Consider the following 26,183-nt stretch of genomic DNA (forward strand, 5'->3'; position numbering starts at 1 on the left):
AAAGCTTGGTCAATGGGGTAGGTTTTGAGGAGGGTCATAAAGAATGGGGAGGTGGAGAAACAATGAGTTTTAGGGAGGGAATTCCAGAGCATAGGGCCCCATACAGTTGAAGAGACAATGGTCAATTGCAGGGCGAAAGGAATGGGGGATGCACAAGAAACCAGAGTTGTTGGAATAGAGAAGTCAGGAGGGGGTGGCGGGCAGTTGTAGGGCTGGAAGAGGTACCAGAGATAGGGAGGAACAAGGCTATGAAGGGATCTAAGCAGAAGGATGCAAATTTTAATTTGAGGTGTTGGGGGATTGGGAGCCAGTGTAGGTCAGCGAGCAATGGGATGATGGGTGAGCAGGTTAAGATACAGGTAGCATAGTTTTGGATGAGCCGAAGTTTATGGAGGGTGTGGAAGATAAAAGACCGTCCAGGAGAGCATTGGAATAGTTGAGTCTGGAGATGACAAAGTCATGGATGAAGGTTTCAGTAGTAGATGGTCTCCAGTTGGGGTAAGATGGGCGATGTTAGAGTTAGCAGTAGGTGTTTTTTCTGATGGGAAAGGATATGGGAATCAAAGCTCAGTTCCAAGTAAAATACGACACCAAGGTTGCAAACAATCGGTTTCAACCTGATACCCAATGGCAGGCAAGAAAGTCTCCCAATTAGGGCTGGTGTCAGGGTCAGGTTAGTTATAGCTTCGCTACACTGTCTTCCCTTATCAGTAAAGAACCCAATTAGTTTTCCTTCCTCCTTATAAAAGCCATTACTTTTTCCCCTCCTATCTAGGATTGCTTTCTTTCTTTGTGCCGCTTTGCGTCTTTCTCATGACCCGTGTTTAACCTCAACCTCAACTCTTGGTAACCCCTTTTTTTTCTGTCGATTCTGCAGTTGTCTGCATCTTGACATTTCTTTAGCTATTTTCCCATGATTCCCTATCTCCATCCTTTTGCCACATTCTCTATCCATCTACCACATTCGCAACCCTTCTTTACACATTCTCAAGTGATCAGCAGTTTAGTGCAATGGGGTCATAAGAGAAGGAGATGGGCCTCAAGGACAGGATGAGCTCAAAGACGGCATGAGGGGAGATAGAAGCTTCTAGGGCTAGGACCTTGAAGGAAGTATGGCTTGGTGAGCACGGGGAAGGGTGCACAGGTGGAAAACAAAGAGCTGAGGAGCTGTGGAGAGTCAACCATGAGTTTCCCAGCAGTGGAACATACCAAGGACATAAAAGCAGGTCAGGTATTAGAATAGAGGCTGTCCAGCAGAGACAGTAAAGGTCTATAAAATCCAGAAGCCAGTGGAGAAAGTGGATTTCTGTCCGAGACCCAAACAACAGCAAAGCACTGCATTGGCGTAGTCTGAAGCTCAGCAAGTAACAGCATCAGGTGGGGGATAGTTGTAGGGCAGAAAAGGTTAATGACTGAGTAACATCATCATAGGCAGTCCCTTGAAATCGAGGAAGACTTGCTTCCACTCTAAAAGTGAATTCTTAGGTGACTAAATAATCCAATACGGGAATTACAGCCTCTGTCACAGGTGGGACAGACAGTCGTTGAAGGAAAGGGTGGGTGCCGAGTCTGGTTTATCGCACGCTCCTTCCGCTGCCTGTGCTTGCTTTCTGCATGCTCTCAGTGACGAAACTCGAGGTGCTCAGCGCCCTCCCAGATGCTCCTCCTCCATTTAGGGCAGTCTTTGGCCAGGGACTCCCAGGTGTCGGTGAGGATGTTGCATTTTATCAAGGAGGCTTTGAGGGTGTCCTTGAAATGTTTCCTCTGCCCACCTGGGGCTCGTTTGCCGTGTAGGAGTTCCGAGTAGAGCGCTTGCTTTGGGAGTCTTGTGTCAGGTTTGCGAACAATGTTGCCCGCCCAACGGAGCTGGTCGAATGTGGTCAGTGCTTAGATGCTGGGGATGTTGGCCAGATCGAGGACACTAATGTTGGTGCGTCTGTCCTCCCAAGGAATTTGCAGGATCTTGGTCTTACAGATGTTTAGTACTCGACTCCATCCCGCAGCATGCTACCCGCCACCATCTCAACAAAACCCCAGCCCTGCACGAGGTAGAAAAGGCCATCCATCATGTGTAACAGAGCAATCATGGCAGCCAATTCTCATAGCGTAGTCCAGTGTAGCATCTAGTGTATATGCAGAGCATTCTCTTTAAAATATCAACCACTCAACTTGAACAAGAAACTCACATACAAGCATCATTATTTTGGAACTGTTATTTAATGGCTTAAATTGCATAAACCGCTGAAAAAGTATTAGATTTACTTTTTTTAAAATTGAGGTAATCCATTATTAAATCTTTATTGTCTTTAAATACATACTTATCTCATCATACCTTATCCTTCCCAGGGGATTTTATCAGGTCCCTTAGCAATAAGTTTGAGGTTTGATGGGGGGGAAAAATAAAATCTCATCAAAGTTTGTTTACTTATAACTGAAGTTGGCAATTTAAATATAGGGGAGGTAATGGCTAGAATCATATTTCAGGACTTCTGAAGAAACCAGATAATGACCATATTCGAGTGACCGAAGATGGGTTTTATAATAATCTTGCTTATATATTTAACAGCTCCTCTTTCAGATGAGACGTTAAACCGAGGTGCTGTCTGCCCTTTTAGGTGGACGTAAAATATCCCATGGCACTATTTCGAAGAAGAGCATCGGAGTTTTCCTCCAGTGTCCTGGCCAATTTTTATCCTGAAACCAACATAACTGTAAAAAATAAATTATCTGGTCATTATCTCATTGCTGTTTATGGGGGCTTGCTGTGTGCAAATTGGCTGCTGCGTTTCCCACATTCCAACAGTGACTACACTCCAAAATTACTTCATTGGCTGTAAAGCGCATTGGCATGCCCTGAGGTTGTGAAAGGTGCTACATAAATGTAAGTACTTTCTTTCTCATATGTTCATATACTAAATTATCAAGTGGTGGAACACTGCTGCCGTTCTTCAGTCTAGGCCAGACTGCTAGAGGGAAGCAATGTATTTCCAATGTTTAAATAGACATTGATAAAACACGCGAATCGCTCTCAATGGCTGTTTTCTTTACTAGGAAAATGATGCACAGTACAGGGAGACAAAATAAAACATTAAAGAGGGTTAAATAGATTGGAATTTGATTATTTATTGCTGGTTTGAACACTCACTGCTCAATTTACAAAGGTGGCCTTTTGAATAGGTTTAATGTGCATGTATGCACCAACGGTCTCGATAGTTACAAAATGTTTCTAATGTCCAAAGAAAGAAATTATAGACATTTTTTGCTTTCTTAACCTGCATTTTGCTAATGGGAAACATATTGTGGTTGGTCAGCTAGTGCTCACAACCACAAATGTGCTTTAGTACACACAGTACATTTATGGCATTAACTCCACCCCCCACCCCCAAATAGTATTTGCTTTTCGTTCTTGAAACAGTATGAACTTTGACATTTAACATTTGTCGACTTGGGCAATGGAATATAACATGTCTCAAGTGACTTTGTATAACCATTGCTATATTCATTACTTTAATAGTCAAGTTTACCAAACATTAGGCTAAAGAAACAATGAATTTGTTCCCCATATAACACAACCAAAACTTCACCTAATTCATCACAAATAAAAATTGTAAAGTTACTTCAAAAAAGTACTCAACAACACTCTTTTCCTGCTCACAAAAAAAGCAGGAATGTCAATCTTCTGCCTTGCCCAAATGTATTTTCATATGTTAAATGGAATCTTTGTAAATAGCATCTTAAAATCAGAATAAACTAAAGTACAAAAATTGTTACCATAGGACTAGGATATTTCAGTTATATCTACAAACAGGTCTCATGATGCACTGAAAATGTACATTTGTGGTTTTATGGAACCTTCATTCATTTCCTCTGCGACTCTTCTTGTGACTCTTCTTTGATCTAAAAGTACAGTGCAAAAATGATTAGAAACAATGCATAGACTCTGCAGATTAATTAGAAAAAACAGTTTGAAGCCAATATTACCTTTCTGGTGATTTAGAATGACTTCTGTGTCGATGGCTTCTGTGATGACCTGTTTGAAAAATGTAATAAGTATCAGTGCTAGAAACATACATTAAATGATAGAACACCCCCTTAGCTATTCCTCAAAAGGACGGCAATGAATATACAGAGAATTATGTTAGAAACGTCCCCAAGTTTACTTCAGAGAGCAGTTAAGAGTCAACTACATTGGTGTGGGATTGGAGTCACATACAGGCCAAACCAGGTAAGGACAGCAGGCTTGATTCCCATAAAGGACATTACTGAACTGGTTGGGTTTATATAACCATTGACAACTTCATGGTCACTTTTACACTACAAGCTGCTTACTTGCAGATTTTTTTTATACTGAATTCAAATGCTCAAACTCATGTTCTCAGGATTACTGTCTGAGCCTTTGGGTTACTCGTCTGTAATCACTATGCTACCATTCCCATATACAAGCTGAGAAACTTTCATCTCAAGTACAAGTAGTTGGGGACATTTACTGCACGTGGTCATCCCAGACACATGAAGCATCCAGGACATATTGTGCAGATCACAAGCTTAAGCTATACTTCCATACTAATCTATTTTCTCTTAAAACATCATTTAAAAATACAATAAAATAATAAGTAAAAATTCTAGGACTTTGGCCACTCACTCATACTTTAATCAATGACTCGTTCCTCAATTTTGATTCTTATACTCTGGGGCCCAAATTGCCCCTTTCTATAAGGCCTCTGGCCGCCTGAAAGCAGCGGCCACAGGTTGGTCCGGAATGGCCGCTGAGTCTCCCCTGAGAGGGGCCGCCATTTAAAAAATTGCCCTTCCTCAGGTTTGGAGCAGTGTGGGGGACCGCTCCGCTGCTTTTCCGCCGCGGCGTGCACGCGCCAACTTCTTCCAACCAGCGGCAACCCCTTCCCGAAATTACCCTTCGGGAAACTGCCTCTTTCCCGGAACTGCCCCGCGGGAGTGGCGCCGTCACCGGTTGGTGCCCCCGACAGCTTTTGCTTTTGGTACACTCTGTGTGGCTTGGTGGCACAGCCACTCTTAAAGAAGAGGTGGCATGGCACTGCCAGCGACACCATGTTTATTTTTCTTTGTTGGCCAACTGCCAGGTGGCCCGACAAGTATGCCCCCGGGTTCAGCCGGGCAGCCAATAGGCAGCCTGGTACCCCCTTCTTGGGTGCCAGACCGCTGACCCGGCCGAAACCCTCCCAGTGTTTAACTAAAAGGGAGGGACGTTGTGACGCGTCAGCGCAACGCGGCATGTCTGCATCGAGCTGACGTCATCAGCACTGTGCTGATGACTGGTCGGGGCGGCAGACCCGCTGCAAGGACACTTCCACCCCGCACCCAACGTGATGTGAATTTCTCCGGTATCTGCTCCCCATAGACTGGCAGAGAAAATCTTTCAAAAACGGTAGATGCGCCCCCGTTTGGGGAGGGCATCAATTTTGGCCCCTATATATATAGTTTGAACTTCTAATTTGAAATCCCTTGATGTGGCCATTTTACCATTTCTTACCTTTCCACATGCTGATTTTTTTTTTTTTACTAATTTGTCTGTTTAACCTCTTTCAACTGTTCTGCCTCATAACCTGTATACAAAGGCTTACTTTCCCCTCAACTGTCTATTCTTTCTTGTTTTCCCCTTCCAATCATTAGATTAATTTAACCCCCCGCCCCTCCAGCTCTGGCTGACATCTACAGAGGGATATTGCTACCAGATCTTTTTAAGTATAGGCTACCCCGGTAAATTTAGGATTTCATTAGCAAAGAATTCCATAGATTCCTTGCCTACTTTTCCTTTAAATATTAACGAGCAGCCAGTCAGTTTGTCTTAAAGACTGTCCATCAACTCACACAACAATAAATTGGGAGGGAGAGCACATGATATCAATCCCACTGACAGCTGCACTATAGCTATTAATCACCATCACCAAACATACAGGCTGTACAAAAGTTTCCATTCTCGAGGTGTAAACAGCAAGGCATTGATTTGAAAACAAGCCAAAAATTGTACCTGGGGACTTGGATCTTGATCTGTGACGACGATCTCTAGATCGACTACGACGACGTCTGGGACTTTTGCTGCGATGTCTTTCACGACGCGGTGATGGGCTTCAGCAAAACAAAAATGTCAAACAAGAAATAAATCAGCTTAAAAACAATGGATGCATCCACCATCGAATAATTACAAAGAAATAAAAAAGTAAACATACCTTCTTCTCTTGGGGGACCTACTTCGTCTGTAAAATGAAAGATTAAAAAGTTGATAACTTTTGAGCATTTTCTTTAACATGACCCAAAGTAAAATGTATAATGTACTTTTCTTACATTAAGTGCAATTTTAATTCTTTGTGCTAGTCTCTATTTTTGGATTTATTGGGCCCGTATTTTGCATGGTAAAGACGGCAAACTGTCAGCGTTTGCTGTCATTACCCCTCTGAAACTGATAACTTCAGGATGCGCAGCGAGATGTGGAAATCCTGACATTGCCGTCAGTCATTCCCTGCTCTGCCACAGGCTGCGCTGTGGAACTCCCCATACACTCCATTTACACTGTTAAACACCAATAAAAAGTTAAGCCATGTTCAATGAGGTGTAACTGCAGTTTTAATGCCATATTGACTGCTGAACAATTGTTTCGGCCCTGAAAAAACTTTTACTTGTTGAATTTCAAATTTCTCCAATATGATAAAAAATACTAGATTTTTCAAATAAAATCATTTTTTAAATTGTTTTTAAGTTTGTTTACGATATTTTCATCATTATCATAGGCAGTTCCTCGAAATAGAGGAAGACTTGCTTCCACTCTAAAAGTGAGTTCTCAGGTGACTGTACAGTCCAATACGGGAATTACAGTCTCGGTCACAGGTGGGGCAGACAGTGGTTAAAGGAAAGGGTGGGTGGGGAGTCTGGTTTGCCGTACGCTCCTTCCGCTGTCTGCATCTGGTTTCTGCATGCTCTCGGCGACAAGGCGCTCAGCGCCTTCCCAGATGCTCTTCCTCCTCTTAGGGCGGTTTTGGGCCAGGGATTCCCAGGTGCCGGTGGGGATGTTGCACTTTATCAAGGAGGCTTTGAGGATGTCCTTGAAACATTTCATCTGCCCACCTGGGGCTCGCTTGCCATGTAAGAGTTCCGAGTAGAGCGCTTGCTTTGGGAGTCTCGTGTTGGGCATGCGGACGATGTGGCCCACCCAATGCAACTGGTCAAGCGTGGTCAGTGCTTCAATGCTTTAGTTTCTACGTTAACACCATGTGTACATCTTTATTTCACTCTCCAAAAATTTAGTGAAATGATAATCATTTCCTGGTTTGCTGTCTGTGAGAATTCTTCAATGTGAAGCCAGCTTGATGATATCACTGCTAATGTACGCTGGGGATCCCCTTTTGAAAGCACTACAATCAAATTAAGGTTGAGAAAAGTAAAGTTGGGCCACAGAGATCGCAAGACCTTTGTGAGCATCTTTCTTCGAGCTCACCGGCGATCACCGTCACTTCGCCGCTGACCGCAAATCCCAGGTCATTATGATTTATTGCTGTATCTGCATGTTCGACCTCTGCTGATACATTTTAAAGAAAAGATTTACCACAACTCGCTAGAAACACAATTAAGTATAGCCTCTATTCCAAAGCACTTATAGAAAACAGATAAAAAAGAAAAAAAAATTAAAATGCTGTAAATCTGAAAAGAGAACATCCTGGAAATACACAAGATTTTGGAATACACCTAAAATGCTAATGTATCTTTTCTCTTCTCATATGCTGATGGATCGGTTGTGAATTTCCAGCATTTTATACTTTATTTCATTTATTGAAACGTTAAGACTGCATCAGCTTTCTTACCGCCTTGGTGTTTTGCTTCGGCTTCTTCTATACCGTGGAGACGGAGATCTTCGAGGCCGATCAAGATCACGGTAGCCTCTCCGTGGAGGCTCTGGCGATGGAACTCTGTCGCCCTAGAGGTTATTAGCATAGAACATATGGGTCAGTTTTTAGAAAATTAAGATTAAGAATGTAAATTGACATTTATACAATATATTTTACTGATCACCATGTACTAAATACATACTTACAGAATTAAAATAACAAAATTAACTCAAACAACATCACCTATTTTCTGTCTCTACAATCAGGTGAATGACATAGTTGAGGTAAGTTATGTAAACGACAGTGGTTTTTAAAAATGTAACTGCTTAGGATGACCTGAGGTGTACACAGCATCAAAACAACTTTCAAACAGAAACACAAGAAACATTTTCTGCCTGGCAGAGTTGGTGTGGAGGGGGGGGGGCGGAAAGAGAGAGAGAGAGAGAGAGAGAGAGAGAGAGTAAACTGGGAGTCATTCAAAAAGCTGTATATTGTGAGTAAAGTACAGGCATAAAAATGTTGAAACGGAAAAGATAATTTTTTTTTTTAAACCATCAAGCTGGCACAAGTGTATTTTTCCTTTTTTTTTTAAATCAGCAAATTAAGTTTTATGTTATGGAAGTATCAAGTTACGGAAATGTTTGAAAGCACAAATCCCATCCTTGAAAAGGATCCAGACGGACAGAAAAATTTGCAGTTTAGTAATAATCGAAAAGTTATTTTTTAGGGTTACTAATTTCTTACATATGCAGCATGTATTCAGTTGCTGAAAGGAAGACTTAAGTTTGACTAAAAGTTAGATTAATGGGACTGTCTTGTTTTGGCCAAATGGTCTGCTCTTGTTCCTAAAAATGTTTTAAATGTGCATGAACAGGACAATAATCTCATCCCCCTGAAAAAGTGAGGTTTGATGGCATTTCTTTTTAACAATAAAGACAAATATGCAATATTTAGAATACACCCAAGGAGTTTCCCCAGGAGTTGCCCTGTTTTTTGGGAGCAACTAGTTTTTTTGGAGTAACTTAAAAATCGCAATTCTCCCCATTTAATTTGCTGCAGTGTAAGTTAGTTAGTTTTTTTTTCTAGTTTAGTTCTTTTTTCAAAAGGGGCCGTTACCAGCCACTTACGCCTGTTTTGGCCATTTAAGCAAGTTTAGCCAGCGAAAAGTTACTCCAAACTAACTTAGGTCAGCGTATGAGGCCACTTGTGTCTGCTCAGAAAAACCTTGCTGTGAATTAAGAAATCAGCGCAGGTAGCCTCTAAATGACAGTGTTATGATAGGAATGCTAGTTTTTTTTGAAATCCCAAGCAGCGAGACTGGACAGGGTGTAGGTGCTATCAGCCTGATTAAACTGAGTATATTTTAGTAAAGATAGCTAGATATTAAAGTACTGGAAAATCTTTGAAGATTCTTTTCTCCCCCCACCCCCCCACGCCGGATCAAAACTCTCCCCCTTCCCCCCCCCAAAAAAAACTTTTCCCCTCCCCCCCCACCCCCAATCAAAAATTTCCCCCCACCAACTTGTCTCTTGTAGCCCTCAGCGCAGTAATGAGGCCCGGGATAGGGGCGGTGAGTGTTGGCTCCTCCCATACAGCGAGGAGCTACTGTGCATGCGCACGCAACTCTGGCGCGCATGTGCAGAGGTCCCGGCACCTCCGCCCCCAAATCCAGTTGCCACGCTACGCCACCATGGAGGAGAGACTGGGGAGCGGCCAAACTTGCTCGAAGATTTTTGGCGCCTTTGGAGTTCTACAAAAGCGGCACACCTCTGATGAGTGCGCCAGAAATCTGTACTGGTCAAATTTGGGCCCATTAGGTATACACAAACCTTATCATCATCATCCTCATCTTCACTAGTGTCTACATCGTCCATATCTTCCTCCAATGCACTGACTCGTGTATCCAGCATCTCTGCTTCTTCCAACACATAGCGTTTCTAGTTGAGCAAAACAGCTTTTTTTAAACGGATTCACACCAATGATTGTAAATAGTTCAAGCACAATGAAAATTTGTAACTGCAAAATTCATAACATATAGAATGGATATTTGGAATGTGTTGAAGGCTTATTTTTATGCTGCGGATAGCAATTTCACTTTTACATGTAAAGAAAAATCAAAAATACTAGATCAAGAAACACTTACCGTATATACTCGCGTATCCTACGATCTCACGTATCATGCGACCCCTAAATTTTCGTCCCCAAAACATGATTTTATCATATATCCTATGTATCATGCGAGTCACTTTTTTGAGATACCAGATGACACTAGGCTAGGCTTTCAAACAAGTTTAACAAGTACCCAACACGTAACAAGTACCCTAACACATAACAACGATCGAATACAGACCTTAACAACCGAATCATGAAACGACTCTTCCGCCGTAAACAACCGAATGAGAAACAGCGGTTTTGCTGTTTCTCATTACGATAATAAACAGTTACCGTATTTCGTTCCAAATCTCATCTAAGGTAGTAAACTATGACAAATATATTTTTACATTCTACCCTTAGCCACTATGGAGAAAAGATCTGCGAAGAAATATACTGCCAAATTTAAGCTGCAAGTTGTTGCCGAAGCGGAACAAAGCAACAACGGTAAAGCTGCAAAGCTGTTTGGTGTCGGAGAAAGCTGTGTCCGAAATTAAGAATCGTTTCTGTTTTCCTTTGGTAGTTAGCCTCTCAGCTGATTTGGAAAGCGTAAACATTACGTGTGTATCAGCAAGTAAAACAGCAGTTTTATCAAAATCATCTTTATTTGATATACATATGTACTATTTGACTTACCGTAAATGGATACGGTCTGCTTAACAGCCTAACAGCCTAATCTTGGCCAGCACTTCACACCCGCAAATTTTGTATCTCGCATATCATGCTACCCCCCAAATTTAGGTTACAATTTAGGTCTTCAAAAGTCGCATGATACGCGAGTATATACGGTAATTCAAGCCATTGTTGCACTTGAAAGGGCCGTCTCCTTGCTATGTATCATCATCATCATAGGCAGTCTCTCAGGATCGAGGAAGACTTGCTTCCACTCTTAGCATGAGTTCTTAGGTGGCTGTACAGTCCAATACGAGAACCACATTTTCTGTTACAGGTGGGACAGATAGTCATTGAGGGAAAGGATGGGCAGGGAGCCTGGTTTGCCGCACACTCCTTCCGCTGCCTGCGCTTGATTTCTGCATGCTCTCGGCGACGATAATCGAGGAGCTCAGCGCCCTCCCAAATGCACTTCCTCCACTTAGGGCAGTCTATGGCCCAGGACTCTCAGGTGTCAGTGGGGATGTCGCACTTTATCAGGGAGGCTTTGAGGGTGTCCTTGTAACGTTTCCTCTGCCCGCCTTTGGCTCGTTTGCCATGGACAAGTTCCGAGTAGAACGCTTGCTTTGGGAATCTCGTGTCTGGCATGCGAACTATGTGGCCTGCCCAGCGGAGCTGATCAAGTGTGATCAGTGCTTCAATGCTGGGGATGTTGGCCTGGACGAGGACGCTAATGTTTGTGCGTCTGTCCTCCCAAAAGATTTGCAGGATCTTGGAGACATCGCTGGTGGTATTTCTCCACCGACTTGGTGTCTACTGTACATGGTCCACGTCTCTGAGCCATACGGGGGGGGCGGGTATTATTACGGCCCTGTAGACCATGAGCTTGGTGACAGTTTTGAGGGACTGATCTTCAAACACTCTTTTCCTCAGGCGGCCGAAGGCTGCACTGGAGGCGGTGTTGGATCTCATCATCAATGCCTGCTCTTGTTGATAGGAGGCTCCCGAGATAGGGGAAGTGGTCCATGTTGTCCAGGGCCACGACGTGGATCTTGATGTTTGGGGGCAGTGTTGTGCGGCGAGGACAGGCTGGTGTACGACCTTTGTCTTACTAATGTTTATCGTAAGGCCCATGCTTTCATACGCCTCAGTAAATACATCGACTATGTCCTGGAATTCAGCCTGTGTGTGTGCACAGACGCAAGCGTCGTCTGCGTACTGTAGCTCGACCACAGAGGTTGGAGTGGTCTTGGACCTGGCCTGGAGACGGCCAAGGTTGAACAGCTTCCTACTGATTCTGTAGTTTACCTCCACTCCAGCGGGGAACTCATCAACTGTGAGGTGGAGTATGGCAGCAAGGAAGAATGAGAAGAGGGTTGGGGCAATGACGCAACCCTGCTTGACCCCGGTCCGGACATGAATTGGGTCTGTGATGGATCCATTGGTAAGGATCACGGTTTGCATGTCATCGTGGAGCAGGCGGAGTATTGTGACATACTTTTGGGGCATCCAAAATGGAGGACGCTGCTCCATAGACCCTCGCGGTTGACAGTGTCAAAGGCTTTTGTAAGGTCGAAGAAGGCCATGTATAAGGGCCAGCACAGTTCCCTGCATTTTTCCTGCAGCTGTCACGCTGCAAAAATCATGTCCGCTGTGCCCCGGAAGGGACGAAATCCGCAGTGCGACTCCGGGAGGAGCTCCTCGACCACGGGGAGAAGACGGTCGAGGAGGACTCTAGCGACGACTTTCCCAGTGGCTGATAGCAGGGAGATTCCTCTGTAGTTACCACAGTCGGACTTGTCCCCTTTTTTAAAGATGGTCACGATCACTGCATCCCTAAGATCTCCCGGCATGCTCTCCTCCCTCCAAATGAGAGAGATGAGGTTGTGTATTCGCGCCAGTAGTGCCTCTCCGCCATACTTCAGTGCCTCAGCAGGGATTTCATCCGCTCCCGTAGCCTTGTTTTTTTAGCTGTCTTATGGCCTTTTCTACCTCATGCAGTGTTGGGGTCTCACTGAGGTGGTGGCGAGTAGCATGCTGTAGAATGGTTCCATGGGCACCAACAGCCCTCTGGTGCTCTGACATAGTAGCCACCCTTTATGTGTGAGCCTAGGGAGTCAATGCTATTCAATCATGGGGGGAAAGCATTGTAGCCAAGACCATTGCTGGTTTCACCTGACATCTGTGCGTGCATACTTTTCAATAAAGGCCCGGAGGGGTGGGGGGTGGGGGGGGGGGGGAAGGAGGGGAAAGAGTCCAATCCTTTTCTTATCCCTAACGTTCACAGTTAATTGGAGAGAATAAAACATAATGACCTGGATTTTGCGGTTGGCAGCATAACTGTGGATTACGCGGTTGGAATCCGAATGGAATGCGCACTTACCTGATGGGGACCCTCCTTTGAGAACTTGCTAGCAGATGCTGCAGAGTAGAGGGCAGCATAGTGGCCCACGGATCCCAGGAGGCCATGTGCTGAAGCGTACCTGGGATCACGTGGGCTGCTGCTCCAATCAGCAAACAGAAGAGGTCTTTCATTACTTATAACATGGATGTTTATCGGAAGGCTTTAGTAACGAGGGTTTGTTTTCTTTCCTTTCGTCTACTTCCTGTACAGATTTTTTTTTAAGCTTATGCTCCATATAGATGCAAAAAAGTAAAACCCTCAATGTAGCAACCTCTGAACTTTTCATGTACAATAAATACCTTTCATGGACAAAATTGTAAAATGCTTCAATTTCTGGCCTTATATAGCTTTTTAAATTACTTGGATTTGTCAGGAGGTATCCCCTTACACTGTGCCTGTTTGCACCAGCCGTAAAATTTTCATACGTAATTGCTGGGTAGTTGGTGGGTAATTAGGTCAATTCTGCACCAGCATTTAGGATTTCTCCACCGGTGCAGATCATCTGTAAGTTGGAATTTAGCACATGCAATTCCGAACTTGCGGTTCATTTCAAAGGCGGTATGACGACGTACTCAAGAGTATGCAGTCATACCAACCGCAAATTTTGGCCCAAGAGTTTCATATTTCATTTCAAAATAATCTGTACCTGAAGTCTGGGCAAGATGATATCACAAACTCGCTCTTCATGGAGTAATTCATCCATAAATTCATCTACGTGAATTAGTTCAAACTCTGAGGAAAAACAACATGATGGGAGACAAAATAATACAGCAAAACCTAGATTCATTTTAACATCTAAATTATTCAGAAGTAAAAATGTGTGCCATTTAGCTCTAAGAACTGAATAATTGGCTTGGAAGAAAACTAATAGTCCAAAACCTAGAATTAGATCGAGATTTTAATGTGTTTGGGGCAATTTCACAGCTTTTCCTCAACTAACAATAGTCAACGTCATACTGCTAATAAAGTAATAAAGACATAAATCATTTTATGGCAGGTTGACATAATACAACAGGATCAAACATGACTGAAAACATCTTATCTCTGGACTGGTTTAGCTGTTGGATCCATGAAGGACATTTTCAAGGATTTAACCATCAACATGAAAGTTTGTTACTGAAGGAGGAATACTTGTACGTGAACAGAGATTAGAAATTGATGTGGCACCAAGCTACTGTGAGTAAAGCAACATCACTGCACTTTTTTGGCATCATTAGTGATCAAAGTATAGTTGCTCCAATCGAAAAACCTTTCCAAGTTTCACCACACGAGGCACTCAATTCTGCAAAACATTCAAGTCTTACTTTTACTCAAGATTACTGGAACCGTTTTTACCTCCATCTCTCTTCTGCCTCTTCACTTTTCGATAATCATTATAGAGTGGTTCCAGATATTTATAACAATCAATGGCAGAGCCCGTCAGTCGCATGTACAGTGCACCCAGCAGTCTAACATACCTGGGATGAAAACCAATTAAAAGATACTTAAACTCCAATTAACAAATGCTTCATTTGAAAAACATGTTGCTTCATTTACCAAATCTAATAACCTTAGATACCAAATAACTTGGTTATGTGCTGTGAAACATGCATAGGGAAAGCTTGATAAAATATTACACATAAGGCACCAGAGGTTGTATGACAATTTGATGACATCATACAGGGTAACTAATGCCCAATGCTTGTTAATTCATTTTTCCCCACAATAAAGAATATCAAATTTTATTTCCCACAGTTCCATCATATTTGGGGGAAGGGGACAGGACAATCTTCATTCCTCCTCCTCCTCCTCCATTTCTAATTTTGGGTGCGCGTCCCATTCACAGTTGCGTGAAATTTAACATTGAAAAAGCTGGTCCCAGGCTGCAAACGACAGCAGAGCGCTGCGCGGCCGCACATCTTAGAGGGAACATTGCCCCTGAAGGCACTAGCTCATGCTCAGGAACAGTTCCACAAGTGCAGCTTCCTCACCCAAATTGTCGGTCTTCACGTATGTGCCTAAGCAGGTGATTCAACCAAAAATGGCATCACAGCCAAGCACAATTATGTTTTCATCAGAGTCCCCATACACACATTTTCCAGCAGAGATCACCAAACAGTAAACGAATCAAGAAAGGTGACTGATTCCTGTACTATCATCCTTCAGCTCATTATGTTTATACTTCAGCTCAATCATCACCTTAGCTGCTATCAGGACTATAATTGCCAATGAAAGTTGGAATTGATGTTTACAAGTGATATGGTTAAGATATAAATCATACATACTTGAAATCTTCATTCTTTATAAATTCAACAATGATATCCTTTTCAGGCTGAATCTGAAGCATCTTAAGGGTCAGGCAAAGGAATGGTGATGGCTTAATATTCCCACCATACACGCCACCAATAAATTTCAGTTCCATAGCTTTGTCCACAACCAATTCCGCTAAGAAGCAAAAAACAAATCTATTTATTACAATGGGCCCAAGTTTCGGGTGGAATTGCTCCTAGTTTTTTGGAGCGACTAGTTTAGTTTGGAGCATGATAGAAATTGCAATTCTCGGATAATAGTTTTCTTCAGTTCGAGTGAGTTAGTGTAGATTGGCTTTAGGTAAGGTATTTTTTTTTCAAAAGGGGCTGTGTCCAGCCACTCAGGCCTATTTTGCAAGTTTCGGCAGTGAAAACTTACTACAAACTTAGGATGGAGTAAGTATCCACTTTTGTAAGTTCTGAAAAATCTTACCTAGAGTTAAGTTTAGTGCAGGCACAGCCAGAGACAGGGGGTGGGAAGCATTAAACACAAAGGACACATCAACATCACAACAAGGGGGGGGGGGGGGGGGGAAGTTAGAGGATTTTCCATAAACACCTTCATAACATTAAAGAAGCAAAATACATTTAAAGTAGTAAGCACAAAACAAAGCAGTACATTTACAAAACACAAAAAGTAATAAGCAATTAATTAAAAATAGAAGGAATCCTGCACCTAAAGCTCCAAGACCAAAGTAATAAGCAACCAATCAATAAAAAATAAAAAAATAGAAGTCCTACCTTTATGTGAAGGGAAGGTGTTTCTGTCAGTGACGCTCTCTCTCTCTCTCTCTCTCTGTATCTGACAGTGATGGATGGGGGTGTGTGGAGGCATTGGGGGGGGTAGGGTGCATGTGGGGTGGGGTGTGGGGGTGTGTGTGGGGGGGTTTGTGTGTGTCGGGGGAGTGGGGGTGTGTTGGGGGCATGGTGTGAGATGGGGGGGGGCGGTGTGTGGGGGTGTGTGTGTGGCGGGGCGGTGTGTGTGTGGGGGGGGTGTGTGGCTGAACGCGGGACGGGGCTGTGGGGCGGAACGTGTGGGGGGGCTGTGGGGAGCTGAACGCGGGGGGGGGGGGGGGGGGGGAGGCTGGACGGAGGCACCCTTGCTCTCTCCTCTGGCCCTTCGATCATTTCAAGTGTCCCCCAACCCACACTCCTCCATCCCTTGCCACGCTCCTCCATCCCTTGCCTCGCTCCTCCTCCACCGATCACCTCCCCATGTTTCTCTCCCACCGATCACCTCCCCAGAGCCCTCTTTCTACGCTCCTTCATCCCTCCCCGGTACCCACACCATTCTGAAACAGACTGGGGAAAAACGCCCTGCTAGCCATTGCGCAGGCGCGCACGTTGCAATGCGCATGCGCAACGAAGCCGGCAGTCTTCAGACACGCAGGGGCTTAGCCCCGCCCACCTGCAGCTTGCTCCGCCCCAGGAAGACTGCGTTGCGCCACGCCGCGGTCCAGGAGGACCGGAGAATTGCAGCAAAATATTCCGGCGCACCTTCGAGCCCAGGCAGGTCACGTAAGTCTCGGAGGTGCGCCGTTTTCACCTGATGCCAAAACTTGGGCCCAATGTCTCTACAAGAACAACTTCTCAGTAATTGAATAAATCTACCACAAAATGAAGTTGTTCAGAAACATATTACGCTGGACTTATGTGAATTGTAGCAAGGGAGGTGCAAGAATTAACACAATGAAAACACAGCTGAGTAGAGAGAGTTTGGCCCGAAGTGGAACGTAACACAAGTGCAATTGGCTTGAAAATACTTTGAGTTATTTGGGTGTCCAAGATATTTGCGTCAATTTATTACAGCAGAAGAATGAAAACAAATGTGTGGAACTTGCATGATATGGAAGTTTCTGCAAACTATGAGCATCCAGGCCAACAACGGGTGTTAAAAGTGTCTCCATGTGCACTTGCTCAAACTCAATATCATTGAGCTTAAACAGTTGGACTCCACATTACAGAGGCGTAGGAAGGGTTCCCAACATTACAGGATAACAGCCATCCTGCAACGAGAGGAATAGTAAGGCAGAGGAAGGGGAGTAGGTGACCATCTGTCGGGGGTGGTGGGAGGAAACAGGCAGAGGGGTGTAGGAACTGCAGGAACTGAGGTTTATATATGTCTGGTGCAGAAAAGGACAGCAGCTCGGGAGAGAGAAATCACAAGCAAAGAAGCAATCTCGTGGCATTGTTGAGCAAAAGTGATAATGTTGCAAAAGGGCAAGTGGCAGATATAGGTAGTTTATTAGAGGAATAGACTGGTACTCCTGAACACACTACTGCCTCCCAGTGCAAGAGTAAATTACCTAATGGAGAAGATTCTGAAAAGAGTGAGCAGCCTTAAGTTGAGGATCAATAATATAAGGAGAACAGGATGGAAGACTTACAATGGGAGTTTGAGGAGTTAGGTCAAGTTAAAAAGCAGGGTAAGCAATCTCAAGATTACTCCTGGTGCCACATGCCAGGCCATTTAGGGAGAAGTAACGAAAACTTGAATTTATATGGTGCCTTTAACATCGAAAATGTCCCATTGTGATAGGGAATATTGAACCAGGATGGGTTAAATTAGGAAATTGGGTAGAGAACGTTGACTGAAGAGATGTGTTCTCAGAAAAAGTGGAGAGAGAAATGGAGGCAGAGAGGGAACTGGACTGCAGTGAATAAAGGCTGCCACCAATAATGGGGTGAAGGGGTTGCATTGATGGTCTGAATTAGAGGAGCAGGTTAGAGGGGAGGATTATAGGACTGGTGCAGCTTTCTCTTCTCCCCTTATCTCCTGTCCCTAACCTCTGTCTCCTGCCCATTCCAGTGCCTTTTTGCAGTTACGTACCCTCTCAAAATCCATGAGACCCACCACTTGCTCAATTCCCTGTACATTCAACTCCCTTCACTAATCTCACACCAGTTGGCATTGTCAAAGCTCCCTTTCCTCAGTCCCTTTTAAAATTGCTGGCATCAGCTCCTCAAAAGAAATTCCACTCTAGGCTCACCTGTCCTCTCTAATTAGTCCTCATTTTACATCCCAGAAGGCATTAACTCACACAACCTCATTATATTGCATTCTGCCAACCCATCTTTGCCTCCCTGAAGTCTGTTACTGCCAAACAATCTCCTTTTGTGTCAATGTTATGTCTGGGGTCTCACTCTAACTATAAATCTCACTGCCGATCATTGCAAGCTCAGCAACTTGTAGAAATGTTACTAGGTTTTATTCCTGAGTCGAAGGTTCCCTTCCTCCAAAACCAGCTGCAACACAATGAACACTAGCACCGCGGCCACTGCTCACAAACCAGAACACATAGAATCGCCTTCCTCTGCCTGGCTGAACTTGTTCTCATGTTGAACAATTTCTCCTTTGACTCCACTCACTTCCTCCAAATTAAAGATGTTGCTATGGGGACCCGCATGGGTCCTAGCTATGCCTGCCTTTTTGTGGGATATGTGGAATATTCTTTGTTCCAGTCCTACTCGGGTCCCCTCCCTCACCTCTTTTTCCAGTACATTGATGACTGTATCGGTGCTGTTTCCTGCTTTGAACTAGAACATTTCATTCCCTTTGCATTCAATTTCCACCCTTCCCTCACCTTCACATGGTCCATCTCCGACTCTTCCCTTCCTCAACTTCTCTGTCTCCATTTCTGGGGATAGGCTATTGACAAACATTCACTATAATCCCACTGACTCCCATAGCTTCGTGGACTTCACTTTCTCCCACCCCGCTTCCTGTAAGGACTCCATTCTATTCTCCCAGTTTCTCCGTCTCCGTCTCCGTCACATCTATTCTGACGACGCTACCTTCCATACTGTGTTTCCGCTATGTCTTCCTTTTTCCTCAACCGAGAATTCCCCTCTACCGTGGATGACATGGCCCTCGACCATGTCCATTCTATTTCCCGCACTTCTGCTCTCACCCCTTTCCCTCCCTCCAACAACCACGATAGGGTTCCTCTTGTCCTCACCTTTCACCCCACCAGCCTCCACGTTCAACGGATCATCCTCCATCATTTCCACCACCTCCAGCATGATCCCATCGCCAATCACATCTTGCCCTCCCCTTTCAGCATTTCGAAGGCGACACCCTGATCCACTCCTCAATCACCCCTCCCCTTCCCATTGTATATTCCCGTGCAAGCGCAGGAGATGCAACATCTGCTCTTTTACCTCCTCCCTTTCCAATGTCCAGGGCCCCAAACACTCCTTCCAGGTGAAACAGTGATTTACTTGCATTTCTTTCAATTGTATTCGCTGCTCACGATGTGGTCCCCTCTACATTGGGGAGACCAAACACTGATTGGGTGACTGCTTTGCAGAACACCTTTGTTCAGTCCTAAACGTGACCCCGATCTTCCCGATCGCCTGTCACTTTAATTTGCTACTCCACTCTCAATCTGATCACTCTGTCCTCGACCTCTTACACTGTTCCAAAGAAGCTCAACAAGAAACACCACCTCATCTTTCTGGACTCAACATCGAGTTCAACAATTTCAAACCATAACCTCTGCCCATATTTTTTTTCTTTTTTTGTTTTTTTCTCTTTCCATGACAGCTGTTGATGATTCTGCCATCTCCATTTACACCCTATCTAGACTCATCTTTTGTTTCTTAACTTATCCCATTACCATCTCCTTTTGCCTTGCGCCATCATCCCTATAGTCTCTTAATAAGACCATAAAAAATAGGAACAGGAGTAGGCCACACGGCCCCTCGAGCCTGCTCTGCCATTCAATAAGATCATGGCTGATCTGATCATGGTCTCAGCTCCACTTCCCCGCCCGCTCCCCATAACCTATCATTTAAGAAACTGTCTATCACTTCAGCCTTCCACCCTATCACAGACCTTCCCTTTTGTTCGTTCCTCCTCTCCCCACTTTCCTACACTTACTTAAAAAACAATTACATTTTTAATTTTTTCCATTTCTGGCGAAAGATCATTGACCTGAAATGTTAACTCTGTTTCTCGCTCCACAGATGCTACCTGACCTGCTGAGTATTCCCAGCATTTTCTGTTTTTATTTCAGATTCCAACATCCATAGTATTTTGCTTTTGTATGAGGATCACATAGGATATACAGCACAGAAACAGGCCATTCGGCCCAAACAGTCCATGCTGGTGTTTATGCTCCACTCAAGCATCCTCCAGTCTCTCCTCATCTAAACCCATCAGCATAACCCACTATTCCCTTCTCCATCATATGCTTGTCTAGCCTCTCCTTAAATGCACCTATGCTATTTGCTTCAACCCTTTGCCTGTCACTTTAATTTGCTACTCCACTCCCACTCTGATCACTCTGTCTTCGACCTCTTACATAGAAACATAGAAAATAGGTGCAGGAGTAGGCCATTCGGCCCTTCTAGCCTGCACCACCATTCAATGAGTTCATGGCTGAACATTCAACTTCAGTACCCCATTCCTGCTTTCTCGCCATACCCCTTGATCCCCCTAGTAGTAAGGACCTCATCTAACTCCTTTTTGAATATATTTAGTGAATTGGCCTCAACAACTTTCTGTGGTAGACAATTCCACAGGTTCACCACTCTCTGGGTGAAGAAGTTTCTCCTCATCTCGGTCCTAAATGGCTTACCCCTTATCCTCAGACTGTGACCCCTGGTTCTGGACTTCCCCAACATTGGGAACATTCTTCCTGCATCTAACCTGTCTAAACCCGTCAGAATTTTAAACGTTTCCATGAGGTCCCCTCTCATTCTTCTGAGCTCCAGTGAATACAAGCCCAGTTGATCCAGTCTTTCTTGATAGGTCAGTCCCGCCATCCCGGGAATCAGTCTGGTGAATCTTCGCTGCACTCCCTCAATAGCAAGAATGTCCTTCCTCAAGTTAGGAGACCAAAACTGTACACAATACTCCAGGTGTGGCCTCACCAAGGCCCTGTACAACTGTAGCAACACCTCCCTGTCCCTGTACTCAAATCCCCTCGCTATGAAGGCCAACATGCCATTTGCTTTCTTAACCGCCTGCTGTACCTGCATGCTAACCTTCAATGACTGATGTACCATGACACCCAGGTCTCGTTGCACCTTCCCTTTTCCTAATCTGTCACCATTCAGATAATAGTCTGTCTCTCTGTTTTTACCACCAAAGTGGATAACCTCACATTTACACTGTTCCAAAGAAGCTCAACGTAAGTTCGAGAAACACCACCTCATCTTTCTGGACTCAACATCGAGTTCAACATTTTCAAACCATAACCTCTGCCCATATTTGTTTTCTTTTTCTGTTTTTTTCTCTTTCCATGGCAGCTGTTGATGATTCTGCCATCTCCATTTACACCCTATCTAGACTCATCTTTTGTTTCTTAACTTATCCCATTACCATCTCCTTTTGCTTCACTCCCTGTGGTGGCGAGTTCCACATTCTCACCACTCTTTGGGTAAAGAAGTTCCTTCTGAATTCCCTATTGGAGACTATCTTATAGTGATGGCCTTTAGTTATGCTCTTCCCCACAAATGGAAACACTTTCTCTGTATTTACTCTATCAAAACAGGTCTCACAAGCTCAGGATTTCTGCCTGGAATGTAAAATGCCGTCACTGTAAAGGAGCGGCTGTTTCAGCCCCGGGTCGGCGGCAATGAAGCGGCTCGTGTCCAGGCAGCGCCGAGGAGGCAGTGGACCGGACGGGCCTCAGCCGCACCGTGTCCCGCCACACCAAGTTTGATCCTCCGCCATTCCATACCCGTGAGCCCGAAACATTCCTCCTTCCAGTACTTGGACTCGTAGATGCGGGTGCGGATGATTTTCTCGATCAGATACTGCGGGTTGGTGCCGTGGATGCTATGCGCATCCTTCACCGTGCGGTTCGCCATTGCAAGCCCGACAGCCTCCGCACCGCGGCCAGGAGGACCACAGCGCCCCCTGCGGTCAGGAGGACCACCCGCCTACAGCACCCCCCTGCGGCCAGGAGGACCAACAGCCCACAGCGCCCCCTGCGGCCAGGAGGACCACCAGCCCACAGCGCCCCTTGCGGCCAGTGCAATGTTTGCAGGGTTTTAATGCCCCCAGAATGCTCTGGTTTGGCGGGAGACTGACTGAACAAGTGCTGCATGGAGCAGGCTGGGCTGCCTCAGATTTTATACCATATTTAACAAGTTTATTTAAGCTTTCTCCCGCTCAGGGTCAGAAATCTGGTTTCAAAGTTTGGTGAGAAGGAGACCGGCTCTTCCCCAGGGGATGTTATTTTATTCGTAGTTTTTACTGAAGTGCATTTTTCGCGAATTTTGTATCTTGCAATCGGAAGTTTATTGGACTGCCCCTAAAATGAACAAATATTTCATGAGGTGCAAGCTGCGTGAAAAACGCGTGTACACCTGGGTAGGAAGACCTTACCGTGTGAACCGTAAGCTGCAGAATTCGCATTATGAGTGAGTGAATGCTACGCACTTTCACCTAATTTCTTGCAGTTTGTGCGATATCTGTATCTCGGGGGCAGTGAGGCTTGTGGCGGGAATTTATAGAGTCCCGAGGAGCGGGGAGTGAGACCGCCACGATCGTCTATAATCTTGTATTAGCTTAATATGACAATTGATAAATATTGCAAAGTATTTACAGCACAGAAACAGGCCATTCTGTCCCAACAGGTCCGCCACCCTTCATTTAACCCCATCAACATAAACTATTCCTTCTTCCTCTGAAATGTATCTGTGCTATTCCCTTCCAACTACTCCGCGTGGCAGCAAGTTTCACATTCTAATCACCGTTACTCCTGAATTTCCTATTGGGTTAGTGACTATCTTGTATTCATGGCCTCTACTTCTGGTCTGGTGGGAACGTCTTCTCCATGTCTGCCCTCTCAAACCCTTTCATAATCTTGAAGAAGCAGGTTTCCCCTCAGTCTTTTTTCTATAGAGAAAAGAGCCACAGCCTGTTCAATCTTTCCTGATGGATATAACCTCCGTTCCGATAGTCCACAAATTTTTTTTTTTTGCATCTTCTCCAGTGCTTCTATGTCCTTTTTTATAATATGGAGACCAGAACTGTTCACAGTACTCCCAAGTGTGGTCTAACTAAGGTTCTATACATGATTAACTTCTCTAATTCTATCTCTAGAAATGAACTCAAGTGCTTTGTTTGCTTGTTTGGCTTTAACCTGTGTTGCTACTTTGTGATTTGTGTATCTGTACCTCCAGATCCCTCTTCCTCTACCCCATTTAGACACCTATTTTCCAATGAGTATGTGGAATGTATTACCTTGCACTAGTCTATTGATAATTTGCAAATTACACGCTCATTCTGCAAGTTTATTCATGTCTTCCTGTATTAGTCCTCCTATGTATTAACTACACCCCCAATTTGGTGTCATAGAACTGGGTATAGATTTGACCACCTGGAAAAAGTGATGAGCTATTCAACTGTGGAGTGCATTATGATGGGCATTATAAGCTGAACCTGTACCTAGTTGATCTCCCTAATGCAGAGGCCTCAGCTGATCAGCTAACAGTGCATATTGGGGATCAATTCTGGGACCTTTCTGGTCTGTGTGGCTCAGCTATTCATGAGATAACTTTTTTAATTTAATAAATAATTTATTTTATTTATATAATGCCTTTTAATATAGTAAAACGTGACAAGGTGCTTAATTTTAAGTTAATTTAAATTTAAGGTAATGTCACACCCAAGCTAGAACTTCTAACACTGGATCCTTAAGCACATGAACTATCAAGTCCCTGGGGAAACTAAACGTTGTTGTGATTGATTTGAACATGCTAGGCTGAACTGGTACTGTAGAGACTTCCTGTCTTCACATCTTCACTTGATTTAGCAGTGAAAGGTAGACATGGGTAAAATATGCTTGTAACTATTTTTCTTACGCAATTTAGCGAAGACAGGAAATATGTGAAGCAATTTGCAAACTAAACAAATGCTGGGCCGAATCATCTTGTAACTGATTGAGTTTTCTGTGACAAACTGACTGGGGGGAAAAAAATCTATAAGCCTGTATTTTAGTTGTATACTGTATTCCAAAAACTGCTGTGGTCCTTTGCCACTTTCACTATTTTCCTTTGGGCCCTTTCTCTTCTCCTCACCCGAAATGATTGGAATTCATTGCATGGAGAAATTGTGTAACTTTCCTTTGAACAGTGTGCTGTTGGAAGTGTACTGCTCCACTGGCTTCCCTGCAGTTACAGGACAGACAAGTGCAGAAAGATGCTAATATAGCAGCACTTGGTGTCAGAATGGGAGAGTTTGCAATTGTAAAACTTTTGATCATAAAATTGCTATTAAGTGGAGGTGAAATTGTCAGGTGAGCCTCCTCAGTGTTGGTATCTGTGGACCAAACCCAAAAGAGTTCTGAGAGAGAAACATTTGCTGCAAATCCTTTTCTTGTACAGTTTCTGCATGTTAAATGTTGACAAGGAACATATGTTTTGCATGTGCCTTAATTGTAAAATTGCATAATATGTTTGTTTGTTTAGAGGTATTCAGATAGAATGTAAAACAGCTTCAACCAGACAGTGCATCAACATTGGAGATTTTGTTTTAATCCAGAATGATGACGATCGTCCATATATAGCTAAACTGCTAAACTTGTATGAGGATGGTAAGGACCAGTTTCATTGTGTAACCTCGGATATGCGCATGCTTCTGCTTTGAATGTTTATACTGGACTGAACAGTAGTATCGCATTCACAGGCAATGTATGCAATTTACATACATTAGTTGTAAGGCAAATGTTGGGTTCATGGGATCCCATGTATATTTTGTGCCTTTTGGCAGTCTGAACCCAGCATTCTCCTAGCTCTTTACTGCAGACCACAGTGCTGAAAGTTATACAGCATTAACAGGAATATATGTATGCAATTATTTGAATTATGTCCATTTATTGTACTAGCAAAAAGAACAATTGTCAATGTGCAAAGTAGGAATTTAGCACAATGTTAGTGTTGTGTAATGGTGATGAAGATCACTCAGTTTGAAATTTCTGTGCATACTCATTCCTCTTAATTTGTATGACTTATTTTCCCCACTAGGTACCCAGCAACCTCCCGCTAAGTCTGCAGTGGTCCAGTGGTATAGTCGTTTTGAGGAAATACCCAAAATAAAGCAGAAACTTTTGGGAAGAGAACCCCACCCCAAGGAGATCTTCTTGTACACAGTACCTGACTGTGATGATTGTATCAGTGTAGAGAGCCTCCTTAAGGTAGTAAAGGTGAGATTTGAGCATGTAATCTAGACCAAGCTAACATTTAAGTGCATGCTGCATTGTTAGAAGTGCTAGGCTTTTGGATCAGACATTTAAACCAAAGTCTCGTCTCCCTGTTCCCATGGCACCAATCGGAGTTCCCGTGGTTAGCCAACATTTATCAGTCAATCAAGACCATTTATCTCATTACTGTTTGTGAGGCCTTGCTATGTGCACGTTGGCTGCCTCAGTATTCTTCTGTCTGATATTTATGTTTGGCATTAACCATATGCTTTATGTTGAAATTAGTATTTAAGTTTTGTGTTTTTGTAAGGCAGCAGAAGTGAATGGGAGGGAGACCTTTGGTAATTGAAACTGGCTGAAGTTTATACCGTGAACAACTTTGTTTTGTAAATGTCTTTATAGATGCACTGTTTCAGTACAGTATGTGTTAATGGGAAAAGTTTAACAAAACAAGTGGTATACAATTAAAGGTAGCTACCATGATGATTCTTGCCATGTATTCTGGGTTACAGAGATAGAAGAGAAGCTTATTAGCCTTGGTTAACTATCTACTGAGTCTTGTTGGTTGCTGTAGCTTAGATAATATTTCTAGGACTGCTAATGTCTGCTTGCTATGGAGCTGGACGACTGAACGATGGAATTTCCACAATTTCTGACCTGTAATTACATGCTGCTTTGATACTGAGCTATCTTTTACATCCTTGCGATCTGTATT

The 26,183-nt window shown here is 43.8% G+C and overlaps 2 protein-coding genes across 5 annotated transcripts in view; one reads left to right on the top strand and one right to left on the bottom strand.

The window, feature by feature from the left end:
• Positions 1-3,103: 3,103 nt before the first annotated feature.
• Positions 3,104-22,173, bottom strand: prpf38a (pre-mRNA processing factor 38A). Its single transcript, XM_070886862.1, has 10 exons — positions 22,001-22,173; positions 15,288-15,447; positions 14,359-14,480; positions 13,670-13,755; positions 9,686-9,793; positions 7,833-7,945; positions 6,207-6,233; positions 6,008-6,105; positions 3,982-4,030; positions 3,104-3,897 (listed from the first exon to the last, which is right to left on the bottom strand). The coding sequence occupies exons 1-10, from the start codon at positions 22,128-22,130 to the stop codon at positions 3,855-3,857; spliced, it is 936 nt and encodes a 311-aa protein (XP_070742963.1). The 5' UTR covers positions 22,131-22,173; the 3' UTR covers positions 3,104-3,854.
• A 175-nt stretch (positions 22,174-22,348) lies between these two features.
• Positions 22,349-26,183, top strand: part of orc1 (origin recognition complex, subunit 1) — a 33,318-nt gene continuing 29,483 nt past the window's right edge. For all 4 annotated transcript variants that reach the window (XM_070886863.1, XM_070886866.1, XM_070886865.1 and 1 more), the window contains exons 1-3: positions 22,349-22,685; positions 24,738-24,862; positions 25,293-25,471. In XM_070886863.1, the coding sequence (XP_070742964.1) occupies positions 22,582-22,685; positions 24,738-24,862; positions 25,293-25,471 (408 nt within the window). In that variant the 5' untranslated portion in view covers positions 22,349-22,581. The remainder of the gene's footprint in view (positions 22,686-24,737; positions 24,863-25,292; positions 25,472-26,183) is intronic.

The sequence above is a fragment of the Pristiophorus japonicus genome, chromosome 8 (assembly GCF_044704955.1).
Source record: "Pristiophorus japonicus isolate sPriJap1 chromosome 8, sPriJap1.hap1, whole genome shotgun sequence".
NCBI classification, from domain to species: Eukaryota; Metazoa; Chordata; class Chondrichthyes; family Pristiophoridae; genus Pristiophorus; species Pristiophorus japonicus.